This window comes from Panthera leo, chromosome B1 (genome assembly GCF_018350215.1).
Source record: "Panthera leo isolate Ple1 chromosome B1, P.leo_Ple1_pat1.1, whole genome shotgun sequence".
NCBI classification, from domain to species: Eukaryota; Metazoa; Chordata; class Mammalia; order Carnivora; family Felidae; genus Panthera; species Panthera leo.
This window is the reverse complement of record NC_056682.1, coordinates 15,077,280-15,103,795: the sequence shown is the minus strand read 5'-3', so window position 1 is coordinate 15,103,795 and position 26,516 is coordinate 15,077,280. Positions and strand designations below refer to the sequence as shown.

The following is a 26,516-nucleotide window of genomic DNA, read 5'->3' as shown; positions in this document are numbered from 1 at the left end:
TTAGATATTCTTGAAACAGCCCCACAAATATACAGTCAATACCTGATTTATGACAAGGGAGACACTTTAGAGAAGTAACAAAAAATGATCTTTTCAACAAATTTTGAAAGATCTATTGAATATGTACATATATATTCATATACATATATATATATTCATATATATATATATACATATATATATATTCATATACATATATATCCAGACTCCTATCTAACACTATCCATTAAATTAATTCTAGGTAATTCCAGGTGGATTGTAGATCTAACTGTAAAATGTAAAACATAAAGCTTCTAGAAGAAAACATAGGTGAATATCCTCATGGTCTTGGGTAAGAAAAGTATTCCTTAAACAGGAAAAAAATAGCATAACAGGGTATTCCAGTGGTCACTAAACATAGGTAAAGTTACTCAACATCATTGTTTTTTAGAAAAATGCAAAATAAAACTGCAACGAGATAACTCTGCGTAACTGCCAAAATGGAAAATGGTTAATTAAAAAAACCTGACAAATCCAAGTGGTGACACGGATGGGGCAACCGGAAGTCTCATAATGAGCTGATGGGAGCCAACTAATAAAAGAGCTTTGAAAAACTCTTTGGCATTCATACCCCAAATCTAGCAATTCTACTCATACACATATTCCAACAGAAATGCAGGCCTAAGTGCATCAAAGAACATGCACATGAATGTTTATAATTTTTTAAAACTGGATAGGGAGACAATAGAATTTTTGTGTCCTAATCTGTATATTAGAAGGACTGTATATATATAGTCCTGATCTTTAAATTAGAAGTTATCAGTAAAAAATTCATTGTTTGGTTTCCTGTTACAAAAAAATAACATATTTATTTTAATAAACTTGGTTCAATTCAGTAAACAATAGTAATTTAATGTCAACCACAATCCTTCTGAATGAGTCAGGAATTGTCTGCTGTAAGTAATAGAAAATCTAGCTAACTGAACAATGGACACACACATGGGAATTCATTTGTATCATGTTACAAGAAATACTTTGTGTGGTTCATCTGCTTAACCTCATTTTAATTATTTATTTTAATGTTTATTTGTTTTGAGAGAGAGAGAGAGAGAGAGAATGCATGCAAGTGGGGGAGGGGCAGAGAGCTAGGGAAAGAGAATCCTAAGCAGGCTCTGCACTGTCAGCCCAGAACCCAACTTGGGGCTTGAACTCATGAACTATGAGATCATGACCCAAGCTGAAATCAAGAGTCAGATGCTTAACCGACTAAGCTACCGAGGCACCCCAACAACCTCATTTAAAAAACCCAGGATTGTTATATCCTTTGGCTACATTTTCGCATATTTACTTTTTAACGAAATACATGTTGCCTCATAGTTTCAAGATGGCTTCTGTGACCCAAAGATTGTGTCATCACAACCTGCATTCCAAACTGGAAAAAACAGAAAGAGGCAGTGCCAGCAAAGCACTTTATCTTTCATCTGGAAGCAAAGCTTCCCACCCTCAGCTCCTCAGCAGATCTCAGTTTTCTGAGATACTGGTCACATGACCATTCCTAGCCACAAAGGGCTCTGGGGAAATAAGAAGGCTTTCCTCCTTCTACAGTGAAGTGATGGAAAGCGAGAAAGGAGTTCAGAATGACTTCAATTAGCCCACAAAAGTCTACCAAACCAGCCACCAAATTTACCTTTTCTTATACTCAATTTATTTTCTTATTTTAATTTCCCACATTCATATTACATTCATTGCCTCTCTTTTTTTGGACACAAATATGCTTTAAATATTTTCAAAAATGAGATCATCCATTTACATACTATTTACTAGCCTTTCACCTAAAATATTATGCTAGTAAATACAAATGACATAATGATTTTAATGCCTGCATGGTACTTCATTATATGGATATACCATAATTTGACCACATCTCTACTTTCAAACATTTAAATTGCTTTATTTATTTTTAATTTTTTTTTTTTTACATTTATTTATTTTTGAGAGACAGAGACCACGAGTGGGGGGAGGGACAGAGAGAGAGAGAAGGAGACACAGAATCTGAAGCAGGCTCCAGGCTCCGAGCTGTCAGCACAGACCCTGACGCGGGGCTCGAACTCACAAACTGTGAGATCATGACCTGAGCCGAAGTCAGACACTTAACCGACAGAGCCACCCAGGCGCCCCTAAATTGCTTTTTAACTTATATTATAAATAACAGCATAATATAGACGCTTATATATACAACTTTCTTAGAATATATTCCTAGAAGTGGTTTGGTAGGCGAAGCATGCATACAATAAATATTGTGTGAATATTGCCTAACAAACTTCTTCTCAAAGGACAGGAGGGATTCAGGAATACTCAGGTACATGGCTCATATCTTGTGTTTTCCAAACACAAGTCTTGATCCATAGTGGACAGTAAAATCAATTTATGGATTGCTAATCAGTATTAAAAAAAAAAAACACCTAGAATAGAATAGAACAAGAAAGTATTAGTGTGCATTGTTCATAGTTGGGTGAAACTTCTGTTTCTGCCGTGAGTCTGTTTTTTGTACTGTATCATGAAGAAATATGAGTATTTTGCCACGAGTTGCAAACAAAAAGTTTTAAAAATGTTCCCATAGATGAACCCTTCACGCATGCCTTCTGATTTGTAGTACTCCTTATTTATTTCTATTTCTTGTTAATTGCCTTGCTAAGAAGTTTTCTAACAGTAATAAATTGCAGCGGTGACGGCAACATTCCTGATCTGCTTCTGACCTAAATGAAAACGCATCCCATGAAGCTTTGAAATGTAGAATTTTCACTGTGGTTAATATCTAGCGTGAAGGTTCAGTGAAGGTTTCATTTCCTCTTTATGTCAAGTTACATAAGGCTTTTCTTTTTCATTCACAAGGAGTTGGATTTATTTTTAGTTAACTGTTATGATTAATTCCTAATTTCATTACCTCTGGTCAGATAATATGCATGGTGGCCTATAAAATTTCTGCTGTTTGGAAATTATTGAGGTTTTCTTTGCGGACCAAAATACAGTCAGTTTTTCTGTTAGGTTTGATAATAATGAATATTCTACAACAAGAAGATAAAATTTTCATTGTCTGTTGAATCCAGCTTATTGATATTAACATTCAAATCTTCTATGTCTTTATATAGCTATATCTTAGATATCATTTATTCTTTCTTTCTTGAGCTGTCATTGAAATCTTCAACCAAGATTTCAATTTTGCACTTTATTTTCCCAAGACTAGTTACTGTGTGTGTGTTGTGTATATTAATGATATATAAACAATCATGCCCATTCTTTTTTATGTTTATTTATTTTTTATTGAGATATCATTGACATGTAAAATTTCGAGTTTCAGGTATACAACAGAATGATTTGATACATATATAGTGAAATGATTATCACAATCAGTCTAGCTAACATCCATCACCACACATAGTTACAAATTATATTTTTCTTATGGGAACTTTTATGATCTCCCCTCTTAACAAACATACATTCTTTTTTTTTTTTTTTAAGTTTGTTTATTTTGAGAGAGAGAGAGTGAGAGAGCTTGTACCTGTGAGCTGGGGAAGGGCACACAGAGAAAGGAAGATAACCGCTTGAGCCATCCAGGGGCCCCAAGCATACACATTCTTAACTGTTAATGAAGATTTGTAGCTATTTCAGGGTTTTGAGACCTACCTTTGGGGTGTTAATTTTTGGGTTGGGGGTTGGGTTTTGTTCACTCTTTTATATCTAACCTTTCTGTGCCATTTTATTTCAAGTGTAAATTTTTAAGTAGTTTATAGTTGGATTTTGTTTCTTGCTTCAATCTTCACAATCTTTCAGAGTTTAATCTATTCGGGGCACCTGGGTGGCTCAGTCAGTTAAACTTTCGACTTCAGCTCGGGTCATGATCTCATGGTTCGTGGGTTCGGGCCCCACATTGGGCTCTGCCCTGACAAGTTGGAGCCTGGAGTCTGCTTCAGATTCTGTGTCTCCCTCTCTCTGACCCTTCCCTGCTTGCACTCTCTCTCTCTCAAAAATAAATAAACATTACAAAAATTTTTTAAAAAGTGTTTATCCATTCACATTTATTTTGAAGCTAATATATTTGTTTTTCTCTTTTATTATGCTTTCTGTATTAGTGCTTCCTGGATATTTCCTTTTTTAAATCTTTTTCATGTTTCATCTATTTTGATATTAGATTATTTTTATATGCTTCTTTTTTATTCCTTTAGTGATTTGGAAGTTATGCACATACAACTTCCAACCTTTTTTTTAAATGTTTTATTTATTTTTGAGAGAGAGAGGAGAGAGAGAGGAGGGGCAGAGAGAGAGGGAAACACAGAATCCGAAGAAGGCTCCACGCTCTGAGCTGTCAGCACAGAGCCCAAAGTGGGGTTTGAACTCATAAACCACGATATTATGACCTGAGCCAAAGTTGGATGCTTCACAAACTGAGCCACCCAGGTGCCCCCAGCTTCCAAGCTTTATATTCCAATCTTTAGATCAGTGTCTAGAATGAAACATTATAAATTGCCCGTCCCTTTCTTCCAACAACAATGAAAATGCTTTGCCTTCCTTCCCTGGAACTCTCCCCCAATTTTTGTTGACATAATTTAGAACTTTAGATCCAGATTATTACATTAACTTAAAAAAATATGCACTTCCTTTTCCAATAAAATATTTTCACATAGCTACATTAGTAAATATTTATTACTTAGATTTAACTGTATTTTGCCATTTCATTGTTTGCTGCTATTTATTTTAAAACCACATCTTCATTCTTGAAGAATTTCATTCTATTGAAATTTAAACTGTACGTGGTCCCTTCAAGCAGAAAGGGATCAAATGTGACTCAGGGTGTTATGTTAGCCTAAAATTTACAACATTATGAAGTATTAAAATATAAATGTTTATTTATTTATTTATTTTGACTTATTTCTCAGTAAGCGTCAGTAAATCTTAATAATAAGGAAAGCATGGAACCACAAAAGATCCTGAATAGCCAAAGTAATTTTGAAGAAGACCAAAGCAGGAGGCATCACAATCCCAGACTTTAGCCTCTACTACAAAGCTGTAATCATCAAGACAGCATGGTATTGGCACAAAAACAGACACATAGACCAATGGAATAGAACAGAGACTCCAGAATTGGACGCACAGAAGTATGGCCAACTAATCTTTGACAAAGCAGGAAAGAATATCCAGTGGAAAAAAGTCTCTTTAACAAATGGTGCTGGGAGAACTGGACAGCAACATGCAGAAGAGTGAAACTAGACCACTTTCTTATACCATTCACAAAAATAAACTCAAAATGGATAAAGGACCTGAGTGTGAGACAGGAAACCATCAAAACCCTAGAAGAGAAAGCAGGAAAAAACCTCAGTGACCTTAGCTGCAGCAATTTCTTACTTGATAAAATAAGTACTTTACTTAATAAAAATTCCCTTCCCAAAGGCGAAGGAATTAAAAGCCAAAATGAACTATTGGGACCTCATGAAGATAAAAACCTTCTGCACTGCAAAGGAAACAATCAACAAAACTAAAAGGCAACCAACGGAATGAGAAAAGATCTTTGTAAATGACATATCAGACAAAGGGCTAGTATCCAAAATCTATAAAGAACTCACCAAACTCCACACCCAAAAAACAAATAATCCAGTGAAGAAATGGGCAGAAAACATGAATAGACAGTTTTCTAAAGAAGGCATCTAGATGGGCCAACAGGCACATGAAAAGATGCTCAACGTCGCTCCTCATCAGGGAAATACAAATCAAAATCACACTGAAATACCACCTCACACCAGTCAGAGTGGCTAAAATAAACAAAGCAGAGACTATAGATGCTGGAGATGATGTGGAACCCTCTTGCACTATTGGTGGGAATGCAAACTGGTGCAGCTGCTCTGGAAAACAGTGTGGAGGTTCCTCAAAAAATTAAAAATAGATCTACTCTATGACCCAGCAATAGCACTGCTAGGAATTGACCCAAGGGATACAGGAGTGCTGATGCATAGGGGCACTTGTACCCCAATGTTTACAGCAGCACTTTCAACAATAGCCAAATTATGGAAAGGGCCTAAATGTCCATCAACTGATGAATGGATAAAGAAATTGTGGTTTATATACACAATGGAGTAGTACTACGTGGCAATGAGAAAGAATGAAATATGGCCCTTTGTAGCAACGTGGATGGAAATGGAGAGTGTAATGCTAAGTGAAATAAGTCATACAGAGAATGACTTATGTTTTCACTCTTACGTGGATCCCGAGAAACTTAACAGAAGACCATGGGGGAGGGGAAGGAAAAAAAAAGTTAGAGAGGGAGGGAGCCAAAACATAAGAGACTCTTAAAAACTGAGAGCGAACTGAGGGTTGATGGGGGGTGGGAGGGAGGGGAGGGTGAGTGATGGGTATTGAGGAGGGCACCTGTTGGGATGAGCACTGGGTGTTGTATGGAAACCAATTTGACAATAAATTTCTCATTTAAAAAAAAATAAATAAATAAAATAAATTTTTTTTTATTTTTTTTAATTTTTTTTTCAACGTTTTTTATTTATTTTTGGGACAGAGAGAGACAGAGCATGAACGGGGGAGGGGCAGAGAAAGAGGGAGACACAGAATCGGAAACAGGCTCCAGGCTCTGAGCCATCAGCCCAGAGCCTGACGCGGGGCTCGAACTCACGGACCGTGAGATCGTGACCTGGCTGAAGTCGGACGCTTAACCGACTGTGCCACACAGGCGCCCCATAAATAAAATAAATTTTAAAAAACAATAAGGAAAGCATAATTTCTGTCCTTGTATGTGTGAAATTGCCAGATACCATTTTAAACTAATACCTAAAGCTTCGGAGTCATATAAAACTAGATTCAAATGTTAGCTCTCTCTCACACTTGCCCTGTGCCAGCGGGCAACTCTCTTTACTTTTCTGACTCAGTTCCTTGTGTGTAAACTGGAGGCCCTATCAGCTTACAGGGTTCGTAAGGTTTACACCAACTAAAGTACGTTAACACTGGTACATAGCAGCCAGTCCATAATAGATTTTTATTATTATTAATCTTTGTCCAATACCATCTTTATTCAGCACTGTTCACATCTCAATATAATATTATGCACAATAAAGTTACTCCATTAAGATGTATCATTACTTTAATTTTTTAGATATAACTTACATACAATAAAATAGGCAGATCATAAAAGTACAGTTTGGTGCACTTTCAAACTTGCGTGCCTGTGTAACGACCACCCAAATCAAGATAAAAAAATGTTTCCATAGTCATTCCTCCTTCTAGCCAACCACTCCCCATCCCCAGAAGCAAATGTTTCCTGATTTGTATTGTCATAGATTTGTTTTGTCTGTTCTCAGGCTTCATGTAAGTGGAATCACACCATACATACTCTTTCGTGTCTGCCTTCTTTCATTCATTGTAAGATTTTTGAGTTACACTCCCTGTGTGGCATGTATCAGTGGTGTATTGCTTTTCACTGTTGAGTAGTATTTCGTAGCAGAAATATATCAAAAAGTGTTTTCCATTCTCCTGTTATGTATATTTGGGTTATTTCCAGTTTGGAGTTATTATAACTAATGCTACTATGAACATTTTCATACAATTTTTTTTAATATTTATTTTTGAGAGACAGAGACAGAGAGAGAGAGAGAGAGGGAGGGGTAGGGACAAGAGAGAGAGGGAAACAGCGGATTCAAAGTGGTCTCTGTGCTGACAGCAGACAGCCCAATGTGGGGCTCAAACTCACTAATGGTGAGATCATGACCTAAACCAAAGTTGGATGCTTAACCGACTGAGCCACCAGGCGCCCCTATACAAGTCGTTTTGTGGACATATGTTTTCATTCCTCTTATGTAAATTCCTAGGGGGCGAAATTGCTGGTTCATTGGGTAATGTATATTTGACTTTATAGGAAACTGGTGAACAAGTGTATAAAGTGGCTGTATCATTTTACTCTCCCAGCAGAAAATTATAAAACTTCCAGTTGCTCATCTCCAGTTGATATTTTATAAACATTTATTTTGATGTATAACTGTATCAGCTGCTTATACTTATTGTTGCATGGTATAAATTTTTTCCAGCCCTTTCTTTTTACCCAGTGTATTTATATTTAAATTTTTTTTCTCTTACAGATTGTATATATTTGGGTCTTAATTTTTAATCCGGTCTGACCATCTCTGCCTTTTAAACAAAGTGTTTAATTCAATTACATTTGATGTGATTATTGATACGGTTGGGTTTAAGCCTACCATGTTTGCATTATTTTTAATTTGTCTTAACTGTTTTTATTCCTGTTGTTCATTTCCTGTATTCTTTTCCATTAATTGAATACTTATAGAATTTTATTGTATTTTCTCTATTGATTCCAGATTTCATTGTTTTTTTTTTCTAATGGTTACTCTACCAACATGCATCCTTAACTTATTCATGTTCTACCTTGAAATACTATTGTGTTACTTTACAATGAAAATAGAGTTGTTGTTTTTTTTAATTTTTTTTTAACGTTTATTTATTTTTGAGACAGAGAGAGAGACAGAGTATGAACGGGGGAGGGTCAGAGAGAGAGGGAGACACAGAATCTGAAACAGGCTCCAGGCTCTGAGCTGTCAGCACAGAGTCCAACGCGAGGCTCGAACTCACTGGCCGCGAGATCATCACCTGAGCCGAAGTCGGACACTCAACCAACTGAGCCACTCAGGCGCCCCGAAAATAGGGTTTTTAAATTTTATAATGCCATTGGTCCACTTATACACTCTTTATATTCTTATTGTCATCTATTTTACTTAAACATATTGTAAACCCTGTAATATATTGTTTTTAATTTTGCTTTATATAGTCAATAGTCTCTTAAAGAAATTTCTTTTATGTTTATCCTTTCTGGCCAACATTTTTGACATCTATAGATCTGGTTCTGTTGAATATTTTTCTCTTAATTATGACGCACATTTTACTGCTTCTTAGTACATCTCATGCTTTTTTTATTACATGCCAAGCATTGTGTGAGAAAGAACAATAGCAAATGATATTTTCCCTGAAAAAGTTCATGCCTCTTCCTATGTCAGGCCTTTAGAGTGGAGGCTAAGTCATTCTAATCTGTAGTTGAGCTGGATCTGGGCGTTTTTGAAGCTTTAGATTTAATTTGCCACTAGTTACAAGTGTCATGAGGGAAGATAAGGATTATCTCTTTAGCAGGCTTTGGAATTTGTCCAGTATATAGCTCTCTGTTCTTTACATAGAAAGTTTATGTTGCCTACTTTTTTTTTTTTTTTAACATTTCTTTATTTATTTCTGAGAGAGCGAGCACAAGCAGGGGAGGAGCAGAGAGAGAAAGAGAGCATAAGTGGGGGAGGGGCAGAGAAGGAGACAGAATCGGAAGCAGGCTCCAGGCTCTGAGCCATCAGCAAAGAGCCCCACGCGGGGCTCAAACACACGAACTATGAGATCATGACCTGAGCCGAAGTTGGGCACTTAACTGACTGAGCCACCCAGTGTCCCAATGCTGCCTACTTTTTGAATCACTGAGTTCTTTTTCTCTCCAGCATTGTCCTCAGCTTTCTGCAGCTTGGAGCTCTCTCCACCCCGATGTTCTGTCTTTAGCCTTTGATGAGCTGTTCTTTGCACTTGATGGAGGGTTTGTGTACTTGGAGGGAGTTTCTCTCAGGTCTCCTGTCCTACCCTTGGCCTTTGGTAGATGCTGCTATGGTTCTGGACTAAGTTAAAATTCATTGTAATTTTTAAGAATAAAAAATAAAATTAAAAAGCAGACCTACTTTTCCATATATTCTATCTTTACTATAGAATTCTACATGTAACTAATCAATAAAAAGTTGTGTGTATCCTCCTTTAACTTAAAGCAAGTGTCAGTTTCTCAGGTGAACTATAATACTACACCAATGTCGAGTCTAGATTCATTTTAATCCAATAAAATGATTGATAATATTAACAAACATAATTCTTATTGATTATACAAAAATGCTTATTGTTTAATATTAATGTGTGAACACAAAAACGTGTGCAGTTTTTTATCTGCCAAAACCATGATCAAGATTCCATTACTTGCAAACTCATAACACCCATGTATTAGATGTGCCAGAAGCAGGTACCTGACCACACTGTATAAGGCTGTTACAGCTTTGAAGGGTAGGTGGTATCTAATTTGCTTCTGAGTGCTGACACTGAGCACATAGCAGGTACAAACAATGGCCCTCGCACATTGTTGAATAAACAGCTTTGAGAGAACAATAGACACTAACAAATAGCCTTCAACAGATGAAACACAGATATCTGAAGGGCTATGACCAGTTAAGATCCCACTGGCATTTCTTTCTTGAACTTTTTTCAAGAACCCATGGACAGGATTTACTCTTGTAAATCCAGGAGTTAGCTTATTCACCTTACTCAACAATGAAGGGGAGCTGTAACCAACCATCAGATATACCCAGGAGTGGGGTTATTTCCTGACAGAGACAGTCCTTTCCCCAACACTCCCAACTTGTCCCACTTTTACTTACCTCTACCTTGAAAATCATTTTCCCTGGGCTACAAGAATGTTCACCATCTTGTCTCTGGACACCCCTTGTCTGGAACTTTCTTTTGCATACAGGTCTCCACGCACACCTTACTGTTATTCATCTCTGAACTTTTGCCTCTGCTACTCTCTTTGCTTGGGATGTCCCTTTCTTCCCTACCTCCATCCCCGGACACACTGGCCAAATGGGACCGAGCCCAACCTGGAGATTCAAGGAAGGCTTCCAGGAAGAAATAATCCCTGAAGTAAATGCCCTGCACCAGCAAGTGTATGTCATTTTAGACTTCACAAATTACGCTGTTTTCCTGTATGCCTCCTCCCGCTAGACTCTGGGATGCTCCAGGATGGAGACGCTGACTGACCCATTTTTGTTTCTGCTATGTGTTTCTGAACACAGTGACCAGTTCAGAGTAGGTACCCAATAGAACTCCACTAAAACTGAGGCTGGCTCATCCTTCTCCTGCCCTGTATTTTGATAATAAGATTCATGTCTCTCTCTCAGAGCAACTACTTCTATTTGTCCCAGGGACCGGGGTTAATGAAGCTAAGGCCATCGCAGCTTCCAACGTCTGAATGCCCTTAATCCTTTTACTTCATTTTGGAAGAGGCAAGGTCATGTCTCAGAATCCTTGCTTTGACCTACTGATTTTTAGGCCTTGCTAATTTAGTGCAGTATCTATCTCTAAGTCCAGTTGGACTAGTGAAGTATTTATTTTATTATTCCTGGACTAATCAGATACTACCTACAACTTGACTCTAGAATGGACAAAGACACGCTAGAAGGCTTAGTAGTTATGAAAAACCTATAGAAAATTTTAATTAAGACCTTTCTGTGTACTAATTAACTTTTTGTTTCAAGTTGGGAAAGACAAACAATGAAATTTTACTAGTCCTTGTCATGGGACACGAGTGTTGGGAATGCATTTTGACACCCTCTGCTCCAGTTAAACAAAATTTAACTATAATTTTATAATTTTATATATATATACATATATACATATATATATATGTATGTATATATATATATGTATATATGTATATATATATGTGTGTGTGTGTGTGTGTGTGTGTGTATATATATATATACATATATATATATATATACACCAACTGTCAACAATAGTTTCTTCTATTTCATGAAAATGAACAAAATTTATATTTTGACTAATGGTGTTTGCTTCCTGAAATAGGCTCATAACCCTACCTTAATTATTGAAGAAGGTAACCATTTGCCATCTTTTTCCTTCTTAGGCTGTGAGGTTGAGATTCTTGGTGTCAGACCTACTTACTGCCTAGAATATAAAAATGTCCCAACGGATATCAATTTTGCCAATGCAGTGAGCGATGCTCTTGACTCCTTCAAGTAAGTGTCCCAAAGTCTTAGTCATACCATTGTTCTTCATGGTTTTCAGGACTGGTAATGAATGCTAAAGTGAATTAAGAAGGTTTGGCATGGGTGGAATAATGTCTTAGAAACGTGGTGAGCCTCTTGCATGGTGAGTGTTAATTACTACCAGAGAATAATTGTGAGTGAGTCATTTTAGGTAGGGGCACTCCATGTAAATGTTGAATTGGGAGCAAGAAAGTCCCCGAGGGTTTGGGACTTTCTTTTTTATGTTGATGGACAAGAGAGAAGCAAAATGAATGTCAACATCTCTCTAATTAAGATTTAAGGGAATACTTGTATTTCAGAAAATATCAATAATTATTTGGCCAAAAGGAAGGATCTGTGGTGAAATAAATTTGGAAAAATTGCCTACTCTACCCTCTTCTTGGTAATGTACGAAACACATTAGCATATTAGCACATAGAACCTTTTCTTCCGCTCCCACATGGAACAATGACACAGAACTTTAAAAGTGTAGAAATAAGTAATGTTGTCCTGAATAGCACATAAGAGTCCATCAGAGAAACCGTTCAACAAGAAGGGGCACCTGGGTGGCTCAATGGGTTAAGCATCCTACTCTTGATTTCAGCTCAGGTCATGATCTCATGACTCGTGAGTTTGAGCCCTGCGTTGAACTCTGCGCTGACAGCACGGAGCCTGCTTGGGATTCTCTCTCTCCCTTTCTCTGCCCCTCCCCTGCTCAGGCTCTCTCTCTCTCTCACTCTCTCTCTCTCTCAAAAATAAATAAATAAACTTAAAAAAAAAAGAAAAGAAACTGATCAACAGGAAAGGTCAGGAGAAAGCTTCAAGTCAGTCTCAGAAGCTACTAGAAGTGAAAGTCAAGATGGGAGACCGGGTGGGGTCTACTTGAGAAATCAGCAACCCAGAGGCTAAAGATGCTGGGGGCTCTCGGACTTCTAGGGCTGGATTTGAGATCCCCTTGGCTGTTGAATGAGTCTCCTGGGTGGGATCAAGGCAGAGGGCCCGTAGTAATCAGCGTGGAGACCAGGGAGGGACGTTTATTCTCCCAGGAGGAAGAGCCAGGTTCCAAGCTTGCAGACCCCGCGAGCCAGCATATCCTAGGTGCTGTGTACAGCTCACTGGCACTAACTCCATGAATTGGCCCAGAGCTGAGATTGCCCAGGTGTAGAGTTGACCGATCAGGAATCCCATTCTTGCCATCACCACCTAACCATGGCAGAGAGGAGCAGTCACCCCCACGGAACTACACGGGGAGAAAACAACACCCCTGCCTTCGTTGCTTCTTTGAATAATTCCACGTCCGTGAAACCCATCAAGACGGTCTTTTGAGGCACAGGAAGTTTCAAGCTCTGACAGGTTGGAGAGGAAATAGGTTTGAAATACTTTAAAACTGAGATGTAACAAGTTTAAAAGTTTAGATTTTTTTTCTGGAGGGAAGAGGGAAAGGGCAGGGTCTGGGAACTTTAAATAAATATTATGAAATATTAAATAAATATTCTTCAACATATGGTTTATAAATCATATGTGTTATATGATTCTGCCTCCTACCTACTCTGCTTTCTTTCCCTTGCCCACAAGGGCTGGAAACCACACACATGATGAACTGGAATATCGAGTTGCAACCCAGTTTGTGCAAAGCCGAACAGCACCACCTGCCCAGCGGCTGAGCAGAGCTAGAACTCTGGAACAGCTCTGTGTCTACACCGTGCTATTTCCAACACATCCGAAATGCTAGCCACGCCCCACCCACCCCCCACAGCCTGTCGCTGTGCTGAATGTGAACACGCGAAGACCTCCAAATAACCCAACACTCTATACGGGAGCGTAATCTTTTACACATTCGTTTTGCTTTGACAGCTGAATGGTCCCAACTGCATACAACCCAGTGACTCACAGGTAGAGAGTCGCACAGTCACGAGAGACTCAGATTAGCCCAGGCCTGCAAGCTGGCCCCTCAAGCAAAGTGTCTTGTCCCGAGGCACACCAGAATGCAGGACGAGTCAGTCCTGCACTCTGTTTCCCAGAGAAGTTTCTGTTCCTGTTTGTTTCTAGAGAAGTTTTTCTTTTCTTCTTTTCAGGCAACATGACAAAGCCATGGAATGCTGGGGAGTAACATCATTACCTTAGAGCACAGCATTTAGAGAGGGGAAAGATGGGGGTGGGGGTGGTTGTGTGTGTGTGTGTGTGTTTAGCAAAGGCACTGGGCTCCCCTAGAGACAAGAGGCTGCAAAGAACTGGAGTCTAGGAAAGTGGCCCCAGGCTCAGCCTCTACCTGGTGTAACCTGCTACCACATTGCTCATCTTGGCACCACTCACACCGTAGTCCGCGTAAATGGCCTTGAGCTGCAGGGGGTGGCATTCGCATAGTCTATAATGTGAAGGGTGCTTCTGGAGTTGGGCAGTGGAGGCCCGGGCAGGATGGACTCAGGCCAGTGCGGTTTTCTTGTGGGTTCTTCACACTGCCAAAGTTAACAGGGCCACCAGAAACCCTCCTGGGAATAGTGGTTGGAAAGGTGGAGATCCACAACTTCTAAAACTAGTCAGGGCTTGAAATGAGAGGGGGCGGGAAGAGAAGAAAAATAATATTCCAGACGTTGCTTATTGCCTGTGGAAGGCAGTGAGATGATTTAGGCTCTCTTGCAAAGAAAAAGAAGGTGCCTCCTTCAGCCAACCTGTGCGTTTTGAGAACGTGTCTCGTTACTTTCTTACAAAGTAGACTAAAGGAGTGACATTTGTGGACCAGTAGTCGTCCAGCCTGGAACAGTCTGGAACAGTTAAGACCATCTTGCGTGTAGCAGCTTATTCATAGAAGAGTGTGACTCAAAGGAATTATGAGTTTCTCATGGTCTGTGTGTTTAGGCAAAGATGTATTATTATTTACCTTTCCATCAGCCCCCAGGGAAGGAGTAGGTTTAGGCTCCCTAGCTCACCTCTTGGTTTCTGCTCAGTTCTATCTCAAATTCCTAGCTATAATTGGAAGAGTACTTAGAGTTCTCACACGTAAGTGTGCAAACACAGGCACACACGTTTCTCCTGATCAGCACTGCTGGTAGAGTGCCTTCGTCTTCTCTGCTGTTTAGTCTGAGAAGCAGAAAGAAAGGGATACAAGATAGATAGGCTTTCACAGAAGGCGGTTAATTAAGATGGACCCAGGGACAGCATTTCAGCAAAGGGTCCCGCTCAGCCAAGAAGCTGCATGTTTCTGTAGGAAGGGCTAATCCAACTTCCGTGCTTGACCTGGGCGTTGCCATCCAGTGCTCATGAGGCTCTAGGGATCCAAGTCGTATCCGTGGGAGACGCCACCTTAGCACCTGGAGAACTTCCAGTGTGGAGGAAAAGAGAAGAAGAGGATTATTTGTCCTCAACAGCCAACTGCTAGCACTGTGTCAAAGGGCTCATTGCCATCGGCCCATTTTGCCACCTCTACTGTGTTACGTAGATGTCGTTCTCCCCCCGCCCCCCCCCCTTAAGAGGAGGCCAGTGACTCTCCCAGAGTTACGCACCTCGCCCCGGGGTCGCACACAGCTAGCAGGTGGTGGAGCCCCAGCCCAGTTCTTGATGAGAAGTGCCTGAACGCTTCGGAGTCGACTTCACAGCTGTCCTCCTGGTCTACACCCTTACCTGCAAGGTGCACTGAAACCGCATCAGATGGAGAGGATGTAGGGGGTGGTCCCCTTGCAAGCCACCCCTGCGTGGCTGCGCCGGGCCTGGGGCTCACGAAGGCCTGAGGCGGGATGGCGGCCTCGGCCTTCTGTTCGCCATGTGACACGTTCAGCAGCACGCAGCCCCCATCACGAGGGACTGCTGCACCACGCACCGCACCTGGGGCCTGCGAGGCCGCACCCCTGCCCTGCAGCCACCACAGGAAGCGGTTTGTGACCGCATCACTGAATCCATGGCGGAAGCTCTCATGGCGGCACAGGCACGCTCCCGCGGACAGAAAAGAGGGTCGTGAAGAGCTCGTCCAGGGGGCAGGGGGCAGGGCAGCACCGTGTGAGCCCTGGCAGCCGGAGGCGGCCTTGACGGCTCCCGGGCTGGTCCCGGCAGACTGCCTGATGCGGCCTCTCCGAAGGGCTGGTCAAGCGACAACCGGGCCGTGGGAGCGGTGCACGCGGCTGCCGTCCGTTGTCAAGCTCCAGGCTGTGCAAGACAGCTCCAAGGGAATCCTTTTGGGATCCCGGGACCTCAGTGCCTGCTGGTGCCTAGAAAGGAGCGGACGGATGACCAGATGTTCTTTCCACAGGCCACCAGGCGGCTGGTCCAAATGTCCCGGCCTTCGGCCCTCCTCCTCGTGGACTCTGAGGGAAGGGGCTCAGCACACAGGGAAAAGCCATCCGGGGGCATCTGGAAGGAAGAGAGGCATTTCTCTCCCTTTGGCCAGGCGTCAAGCACTTTACAAACCTCAGCTCATTTAAAACTCGGTGCAGCCCTTTGTGGAGGTTTTTCACATGGCAAACTGAAGCTTGCAGATGCTTTTGCTTTTCTTCTGAGACCTCCAGGTTAGCGAGGTTCACATCTTTGAACCTAGATTTGTCTAATTCCAATTCCCTATCAAAGTATAATTTTCAAACCTAAGCCTCTGTCATGTGCTCAGTACATACGAATGCGAGAATTATGCCAGAGTTCAAATTACTTTATTGCTGAGGGAATCAGGAGATGACAGGGCTGGTTAACTGCAGAATATGAGAAACGCACACACTCGAAGAAAATGAATGATGGAGGGTGATGGGATGTGATTATCGTTAGATGCAGAAATGCTTAATAACTTAGAGGACAGTCCAACCATGATCTTTGGGACTGTTTTCTCCATCAGGCAAATGGAACCTTCATCTTGCTGCTTTCCTACAGGTTAACAGCTAAGTTTACACAGTCCGGGCTCTAGTTGGTCATAAAGTCTGGTGACCTGTAAGCAAGTTTACTAGACCCCATTCTTGTAGGACACAGGAAAGACAGGTAGCTGGCTTGGGGGGCCTAATTTCTAAGTTTTGGATCATTTTTCTTAACTGTTGATAACTCCAACCATTCCTTTGAATTGCCCCCCCCCCCCCACCCCTGTTTCTGTCTCCCTGATTCTTCTCTTTCCAACTCACTTCAGTAAGGAAAATGGATGTGAGATTATGAACTTTTACACGGAGGAGAGATCTGGACAGCATCCTGAGATGATAGGGGATCTGAGTGTCCCTGAAACTCCAAGGCTGGGAGCCCCTTGCAGTTCTCAAGTACTGGGCTGACAGCCACATGTCCTTTTGGCTCCGTTCCTGGACCCCTGAGCTGTAAATTATAAATGGCCAACAACAGGTCTGCAGGCATTTCCAACCATCACTCCTCACCCAACTGCTCCGTTACAAATGAGCCGACCTGTGATGGAGACCAGATCCATGTGGAAAACAGCTGGCGACCAAGAATTTGTCCGCTAAACTCCAAACAGGCGAGAGCTCTCAGCCCTTGAAGACCCAGGACCCTAATGAATTGATGAAACTCCAACCTAGAAATCTTTCCCAAAGGCACATTTATAATCCCTGAATTGCCAGCATCCCAAATCCGGTGTTCCTGGCACCTGGGGTTGACAGCTCCCTGACACAAAGCCATCAGCTAAATCTGTGATACTTACCGGCTTTCTGGTCACATACTGATTTGTGAATCCGGTGAAAAGCCTGAAAGAAACAAGCCAAGTAGCTGCGGTATTAAGGGAGAGATCCAAAATGCAGTGACCTAAAAGCATTCCGTTGAACTTTAATGCAACGGTCAACCTTGTTTGTGAAATTTCCCCCACCACGCAAGCCACACCTTGGAAGTGTGTCCACTTGAACACAGGATATACGGCATGAATCTGCACATTTGGGAAGCTACAGATGCAAGAGCATAAAGCAGCTAAAGGCTGAGGCTCAGCTGAGGGAATGACTTTATGGAAGTTTCCATTCTGTTCATTATTTCATCAGTATAACGAACACAGGCCTCAAACAAGTTTAGGGATGTGTATGAAAATGCCATTACCTAGTGAGAACTTACACCCACTGCCCACACACTTATGGGACCCTGAAGTGACTTTAAAAAAAATGTTTTTTTTTTTTTTAATGTTTACTTACTTTTGAGAGAGAGAGAGAGACAAAGCACAAGCCGGGGAGGGGCAGAGAGAGAGGGACACAGAATCTGAAACAGGTTCCAGGCTCTGAGCAGTCAGCACAGAGCCCGACGCAGGGCTTGAACCCACGAACCACTAGATCATGACCTGAGCCGAGGTCAGACGTTTAAGTTATTGAGCCACCTAGGCGCCCCCGAAGTGAGTTTCTGTTCTCTGCTGTCTATAGATGGATTAGTCGTTCACACATTAGCGAGTCTGAATAATGATAATATCACTTGTGAAAAACACCTAACCCAATCCCCATTGTGGAGGAGCATGGTAATGGTATTTGTTAAAGAAGGTCCAGTTTGCTTTGTTCTAAAAAGAGAAAACAACACTTAACTAACAATTTCGCTTAACTTGAAACCAATTTGCCCTCAAAATCATAAATGAAATGCTCCTGAGGGCACGTAGTAGCCCGGGACGGCATCATTAAAGAGTGTGCCCTCTTGGCAAGTATGACCATAATGAAGGAAGACGCCAGGCAGAGCATCCTCTGAAAACTGCCCCCCAGGGCGGCGAACGGAGGAGATGCAGACTTCCAAAAGGCCAGGCTGGTAGAATGTTCTGTCCTTGGAGGCGGAAGGCTCACATTTCCATTACTAGCTATGTCTCTGTGAGGCCTTGAGTAAGTTCTAGAATCCTTCCTGGCCTATCTCCTCATCTGCAAAATGTGCAAAGACTTTTCTGTAGGGACGTTCTGCACAGAATTCAGGGGCACACCAACCCACAGGCGCGCAGGGCCGTAGCTCAAGAAGGGACTCGGTTTCACAGTGCTGCCTCACACTCGGCTGTCCTGGGGTTGGCGAGATTCTTACACGAGAATAAGGACCATTTCCACAAGAAGTCTGAGCAGCACTCTGCCCCATTGGCACAGGCTGTCGAAGTCTTCCAGAGTCCTCGGTGGTTGTGGTCAGGGTCTTGGAGTCAGCCCGGTGTGGGTTCGAGTCCTGGCCCCGTCTTCCACTGGCTGTGTGATGCAGGCGACTGTATGGAGCCCTCTGTTCGGCGTATTCCTCTCCGAAGGGTTGCTGTGAGGGTTAACTAACACAATGCAGGAAAAGCCTTGAACGTAGTGCCGCAGAGCAACTGCCATTTCTTGAGCACCTACTGTTCGTAGACATCCAGCTGGCAGTTACAGAGCGCCTCCTGAATGCCAGAGACAGTAGGCTAGAACTGAGCCACGGGGCGGGATGACTGGCCACCCCCCTGAAAGAACTTCACAGCTCAGAAAGGGAGAAGGAACATCGACATATAGCACAGCATGGAACAGCCTCCCCAGGAGATGAGCCCGGAGCGCTACGGGAGCACCTGGAGGGCCGCCCAGCTGAGCCTGGGGCATCGGAGCCAGCTTCCCGGAAGGGACGACATCTCGTCCGAGGCCTGGCAGGTGGGCAGAAGCCGTGTAACTCCGGTGGTGCAGACCATGCTCTCCAACTTCCGACGGGATTTTCCCTCCTCCGTGGATTGCAAGACCCGCGACACGGCTGGCTCTGAGGACACACCTTCTCCCGCTCATGTTTCCAAGTGTTGGGGCAGCCACATCAGGAGGCACCGTGCCAGCTCATTTGTGCGGGTGCATTTAAAGTACGGTTTTTTCAACAGACACAAGGCAACCCACCAAGAGTATTATCAGCCCCTGTAAGGTCTAAGGAAAAGAATTCGCTTTAATTTCTTTCGCATTTGCTTCCACTTTTGCCAGTTTCGATTACCGCCCACCGCCACCACCATCATCATCATCATTGGCAACGAAGATTGTTGTTCTGTTCAGCTGCTTCGGGGCACTTGTAGGCAAAGCCCGAGCTGGGGAGGGAGAGGTGGCAGAAGGCACTGGGTGGAGGAGGGAGTGCATTCCCTGGCATTTTCTCTCCTCCCTGACTCCATAGGCCTCCAACTCCAATTTGGATCACTAGTTCCTGGTCATTCTTAGCCCAGCATCAAGGGCTCGGATAATTGGTACTCTGTCGTTATTACTATTATCAGCACTCTGGCCAAGACGGTTTTTCCAGAACCAGCATCTTCCTGGGACCCACACAAGTGTGGTCACTGTTAGAATTCACTCTATATCCACACTGGAGCTGACCCTTCATAGGGTAAATGTCCCTACAGGGTAAGTGGCTACCGATGTCAGGCCCTGAACACTAACCTGTTTGCATCCCACAGGGTTGCCCTATAAACCTTGTTCTTATTCTTGCCAGTCAGTTAAACACACAGTCTGGTGTTATATGCAGACATTTCCCTAAAGTCTAGCAATAATCGAACAGTCATTATTTATTTATTTATTTATTTATTTATTTATTTATTTATTTTTAAATGTTTGTTTTGAGAGAGAGAGAGAGCGCGCGCACGTGAGCTGGGGGGTGGGAGGCAGAGAGAGAGGGAGAGAAAGAATCCTAAGCAGGCTCCACACTCAGACAGAGCCCCATGCGGGGCTGAGATCAGGACCTGAGCTGAGAGTTGAACACCCAGGCTCCCCTGGAAGGAACAGTCATTGTTTAAATGATTGCCTCTAGTTGTTCTGATCTTCCAATGGCAGCAGGTGGTGGGGCGGAGCTATGAGAACTGTCCCCTTCCTGTTACCACACCTTCCAGCTCCTGGGGCGTGGTGAGCAATGCCACAGCAGCCCGGAGGGGAGACAACCCACAGACGTGCTCTCTGACTGTTGCGCTGAGGTGCTCAGGACTGGCCTGTGTGTTTTGTTTTGTTTTTTAACGTTTATTCATTTTTGAGAGGCAGAGAGAGAGCACGAATGGGGGAGGGGCAGAGACAGAAGGAGACAGAATCCGAAGCGGGCTCCAGGCTCCGAGCTGTCAGCACAGAGCCCGACGCGGGGCTCGAACGCACAAACCGTGAGATCATGACCTGAGCTGAAGTCGGACACTTAACCGACTGAGCCACCCAGGCGCCCCATGGCATGTCTCGATGCAGTAACTGTGTCTCTCCCTTGGAGATCACCTCGTTCATTCTAAGGTGTCGGCTTTGCCGGGCCCACAGGTCAGGGTTTGGGGGATACACCAGTGTCGCCGCTGCTGGGCGAAGGGGGAGGAAGCTGGTGGGCGTCCCCCTTGACTTCACCTCTCTCCCCCTGCTCCCTCCAGGAGTGGCCGGGCCGACCTGGCAGCCATCTATTATGAGCGCATCGATGTGGAAGGCCACCACTACGGCCCCTCCTCACCGCAGAGGAAAGATGCCCTGAAGGCCGTAGACAGCATCCTGAGGCACATGACCAAGTGGATCCAGGTAAGCCCGAACCGGGCCCACTAGGCCGGTCTTCCCTCTCGTCACTTTCTTTCTGTTTGCTTGGCTGTCATAGCCCTCAGCATCTTCCTTCTTACTGTTGTTAGCTGGCGAGGCCGGCACAAGGCTGAGACGCGTCTCTTTTCTTCACACGACCCCTCTTCAGACACCAAGAGATCCCTTGTTTCGCCGCCAGGCCCGCAGGACTGGAACGACCAGATTTGCATTATTACCTGGAGCTGGCGAGATGGCCCAGTCCTTTATCAGACCTAACAGGCCTGGTAACCGGGTTCAAGTGGGCATGGAAAACAGACCTGGGTTCTGTGCCTGATTCTGCCACCCCCTTGCTGGATGACTTTAAGCAAGGTATTATTTGTTAAAACCTTCTGAGCTTTATTTTCCACATTTGTAAAAATGGGTAAGTGACAGTCCCCACAGTACCACACAAGCTTGTTGAAAGAGCCAAAAGGAAATGAAAACAGAAAGGGTACCTGGAGAGGCAAAAGCCCAGTAGGAGTGGGGAGCGTGCTCTCACAGTCCCCCTCCTCAAAGTGCTTCTGTGGTGATTCTGAACTGCCCTCATCAGGGCAGACAAGCACACGATTCAGTTTACAACTGAGGACCTCTCCTTTCCCCTGTAACTTACAGTTTAGAACACTTCTTTAGGGGCGGCCTGGGTGGCTCAGTCGGTTAAGCATCTGACTCTTGATCTCGTATCAGGTCTGGATCTCAAGTTCATGGGCTCATGGGATCGAAACCCCGTGTCAGGCTCTGTGCTTGGGATTCTCTCTCCCGCCCTCTCCCCCCCCCCCCCAATAAATAAATAAACTTTAAAAATCCCACTTCTTTACACGATTTCCGGAGTGAGAGCGTCCTCGGCCTTTCCGTGGGCCGAGGCCGCTGTCCTGACGGCCTTTGTCCGCCCACAGGAGCTGGAGCTGCGGGACAACCTGGACGTTATCATCTTCTCGGACCACGGGATGACTGACATTTTCTGGATGGACAGAGTGATCGAGCTGGACAAGTACGTGAGCCTGAGCGACCTGCAGCGAGTGAAGGACCGAGGGCCCGTCGTGAGCCTCTGGCCAGCCCCCGGGAAGCACTCCGAGGCAAGGAAGCGCCGGCCGTGGGCGGAAGGCGGGGGGGCGGGGGAGGGGGGGAGGGGGGGAGGGGGGGAAGGGGGCGGGGGGGGGGGCCGTGGGCGGAAGGACGGGCGGGTCCCACGAGGGGAAGGGAGAGCTCCACGCCCTTCTTCACCGTCGCTCTGGGCCCCACCTTCGCCCCGTGGCCCTCGTGCTGAGGTAGAGCCGAGCCAGGAGCTGGGCCTCCGGTGGCCGTGCCACTCACTTGACCTCTGCCCAGTGGCTCGCCCTCCTGCGTCTGCCTTCTCTGAAGCGGGCACGATGGCACGTGCCGCACGCCACGTCGGTGGAAATTCAAGGAGGCGAGGGGGGTGTGCAGTGCTTAGCGCGTTAAGCCCTCCGCCCTCCGCCGGGGCTGTTTTATGACCGGCCAAGACGCAGCACTTCCCAGGCCACCCTGGGGGACAGCGGATGCGTGCAGAGAACGCTCTTTCTCTGGAACAAAGCTGCCAGTCTGATCTGTTTTCACCAGGGACGTGGACATAAGGATGTGATGACTGAGCAGAGGCCTAGGCCCTGTGTGCCACGGGTCAGCTCCTTATCCAAGGAGCCACACCGCTTGGGTGCAAATCCCAGCCCTGGCGCGGACTGCTGTCCCGCGGCCCCCCTGACCTGGCCCCGCTGCTGCCTCTGTGCCCGGGCCCATGGTGGTGTCGTCACAGCCGCCTCCCGGGCTGCTGCGAAACACACGGAAGCAGGCTGCACCCACCCCAGGGACGACGTACATGTCCCTTGTTACGGCGATCACCATCGCGAGGGGTCGTTCTCAGGGGGGCGTGTTGAGGCCCCACAGCGTGCTCCCCACAGGCACCGCCCTCCAGGAGCTCAGCACCCAGAGAGGACTGGACCTCTCCTTACCCTGCTCCGCAGTCATTATCTGGCAGTTCTTGCTAAATCACGACGAGAAAGTGAGGAGCAAGCGGAACCGTTGGCCGACCGCTTCGCCCCACGTCGCCCTAGTCCCCTTATGTGTACGCGTTGGGGCTTCTGCCTGCTCCCAGGGAGAACTTCCTGCTCTGGACCCGGCAGCGGATCTCCTCCTCCGGGGAGGCTGGGGCCGCTGCCGGTGGAGGTGCCAGAACAGGCATTGGGTGGCCCGGTGCCTCCGCCCACGGCAGGGACCTACTCGGCGATGGACGGTTGTCGGTATCGATGGAGCACTTCGCACAGCGGGCCGGGGTCTCTCCGCTGGGCCCCGTGGCCCCCTGCCACATACACGCCCACGATCTGTCTGTCTGGAGGTTGCCAACACCGTCCCCAACAACGCCACCCCCCCCTCCAGCCTTGTCCCGTTTCCTAGGTGGACGCCCCGTTTTGTCAAGTTCCGTGCGCAGGGGGCGGAGGTGCCGAGCCGGTTTGCCGTGTCCGCACGAGCTCCCTCGGTCTGAAGCTGTGACGCGTGCTCCACACACTGGCAGGTCCCACAGTAAACGGCTTCTTGCGAGGAAGTTCTGCTTTCTTGGCAAGGAAGAGCATCCGTAGCTCCCATCTGGCGCCCAGGGACGCGCCGCCCCCAGAACGCTTGCGCGCCGGCAGCTTGCGGGCCGGGAACAGCTTCTTCCAGCGCGGCGTTCGAGCCAGGCGGTGCGAGCCGCCTGAAGCAGTTGGTGGGTCGTTTGCGAGTGGGGGCTGTGTTTGGGTGACGGCTTGTCACGTGACGGACACAACAGTTTGCGAGTTCTGCTGTATGTCATCAGATTTTTCGCTTATCCCAAATCTGTGTGCAAACGCATCCGCTTTCCTTAAGAACCGTGGCTTTTCTCCCGTAGGAAGTCAAGTGGGGTCATCAGAAACCCTCTGCTAAATAGCCTGAAGGCTAATTATACTCCAGATTTGCGTTGCTAAACTCAATTCTATGTTCAGTTCTGCCCAGGAATATATGCCCGACTTGGCAAAGGGCCAACAAGTCCGGCTCAACCAGTTGATTTGGATGTTGGCCATAAGCGTTTCAGCTGCTGCTAAATATTGGAAATAAGTACAGAGTTTACACCCTCATCATGAAATGAGTAGCGTAGTGAATGGCAGACAATCACTAGAACTTTCAAGATTCAGGTGGAGGTAAGACGTGCTCTAGGTCAAGTCAAAGAACAAATCCTCTTTCTTTGATCTTAGTGGTATTTAACATCAAGCAGACCAACTCCTCACTTGCCTTTTAATTTTACTATAGAGTTTTGGACATACACAAGTTTTGTAATTTGTGTATTAACTATTGAGTAGACAAATTATTATAAAATTATTGTAAAATATCAAAGTATAAAGGGGCATCTTATGTTCACATGACCACTGCTCATGGTATCTCCTGTATGTCTTCCCAAACCCCATCACCCTTTTTTTGCCCCCTCGGAGGAAACTACTCTCTTAAATTATAAGGTATCATTTCCTTAATTCTCTTTATGGTTTTACCATAGATGTCTTTAGTTTTATAGTTATTCGGAGCTCAGGTAATAATAACAGTCCTGTCTGTATTCGTCTGCAGCTTGCTTTCTTTTCTCAAACCGAGATCCCCGAGACGTCTCCAGGTGTTCTATGTAGCTACAATCCATCCATCTTCGTTGCTGTATAGTATTCCACTGCAGACCCCCACCTCCATTCATTTTCTCCCTTCTGCTGCCGCTGGGCATTTGGGCCGTTCCAGTCTGCAGCATAAATCCCTCTTCCTGTCTACAGGTGCACAATTATGAAGCGTTGTCACTAGATCTCTAGAGCTAACTTGGCAGGTCGGGGGTATGTGATCTTCAGCCTTACTAAATAAAGTCACCTTGTTTTCTGAGACGGACAGAAGTTTCTCATTTTTATGCAGTCAGACCTGTCAGGTGTTTTGGTAGTTTCTTTCTCCGGTCTATAAAGTTCTCCCTCTCCCCCAGGTCCAGTAAATACTCACATGGAGTTAAGAGAGAGAATGCAAAACTGGCCATTCTTGTTATCTTTGCAGGTATATAACAAGCTGAGAGCAGTGGAACACATGACCGTCTACGAGAAAGAAGCCATACCCAGCAGGTTCTATTACAAGAAAGGGAAATTCGTCTCTCCTTTGACCTTAGTGGCTGATGAAGGGTGGTTCATAACTGAGGTAATTATAAAATTATGGCACTATGTTCACTAGACAAATTCTATCAAACAGCTGACGGTAAATAATTACTCAGCTTTTGCACTTAAAATGTTTTGTTTTCACTTAAGTGTCCTTCATGGCATTACTTTAGAGACTCCAAAGTCTTGGTCAGGTGACTTTGTGGACACAAACCGTAGACTTGGCCCCAGAGGCACATTTAGACTTCCTGGCTCCAGACTTGCTATATTTTAACAAACTAGCCTTAACTCAATTACCCAGGCTTGCACTGTAACCTATTCGGTTTAAAGCAGAACGATTACCGTGAACCAAAGCAATCGCTTTAGGGCGATGAAGACCAAGGAGGGGCTCAGCTTTGCTTTCTCCTTGAAGGGAAATGTTCGGCAAACAAAACTCCACAGATCCAGGTCCCCAGTTGGCCCACTTGATTTTACCGAGGAGCTGACCTTGCCTTTGGGGTCCAAACTCTGATTGCCTCGTGCACGAATGACGTCAGCAGTTCCTGCTCGCTGGCCTGGACTGCAAGCTCTCCAGGCTCTGGGATCAGCTTCTGATCTCGGGCCAGTGTGGGAAGGCTCTGGCCTTCAGGGAAACCAAGGTCAAGACGTGTCTAGAATCGGTTCGTGAAGAGGGTGTGCGTGGGTTACCACAGACATTGAGTTTGAGGATGGCTGGCAGACAGCCCAGACTGCAGGGCAAAAGAGAATGGCAGGTGTTGGCACATGGGAGCCGTTGGTCGACATCAGGGAAGTATGAGGACGCACGACTAGAGTTATCTGCCGGAGAGAGGGCAGGCGGTGATCAGCAGAAACACCGGTCAGGCAAATGGGTGGAGGTCTAGGGACCTAGGTGTGGGAAAATGGGGGTTCCCTGGCATGAAAATCGGTGACTCAGGAGGACTGAGTCATTCCTGTGTGCTCTCAGAGAGAAGCATCTGGTCACCGAGGAAACAAAACAGACCCAGTTAGAGATGTCAGTCTGCACGGTCCCGAGGCCAAGCTGGGCTGTCTAATCACACTTTGGCTTCCACACCATGTGATTGTAGAAGTTTCCAACAAGGTCCCTCTACCTCCTC

The 26,516-nt window shown here is 45.0% G+C and overlaps 1 protein-coding gene and 1 long non-coding RNA gene across 2 annotated transcripts in view; one reads left to right on the top strand and one right to left on the bottom strand.

The window, feature by feature from the left end:
• ENPP6 (ectonucleotide pyrophosphatase/phosphodiesterase 6) overlaps window positions 1-26,516 on the top strand; it is a 117,379-nt gene that overhangs the window by 73,653 nt on the left and 17,210 nt on the right. Inside the window, exons 3-6 of the mRNA XM_042934268.1 lie at window positions 11,756-11,867; window positions 21,094-21,235; window positions 22,162-22,341; window positions 25,307-25,444. Of these exons, the coding sequence (XP_042790202.1) occupies window positions 11,756-11,867; window positions 21,094-21,235; window positions 22,162-22,341; window positions 25,307-25,444 (572 nt within the window). The remainder of the gene's footprint in view (window positions 1-11,755; window positions 11,868-21,093; window positions 21,236-22,161; window positions 22,342-25,306; window positions 25,445-26,516) is intronic.
• On the bottom strand, window positions 14,988-16,100 carry LOC122217371. The gene is made up of 2 exons (XR_006201437.1): window positions 15,377-16,100; window positions 14,988-15,192 (listed from the first exon to the last, which is right to left on the bottom strand). It is a non-coding gene; the product is annotated as an uncharacterized LOC122217371 (long non-coding RNA).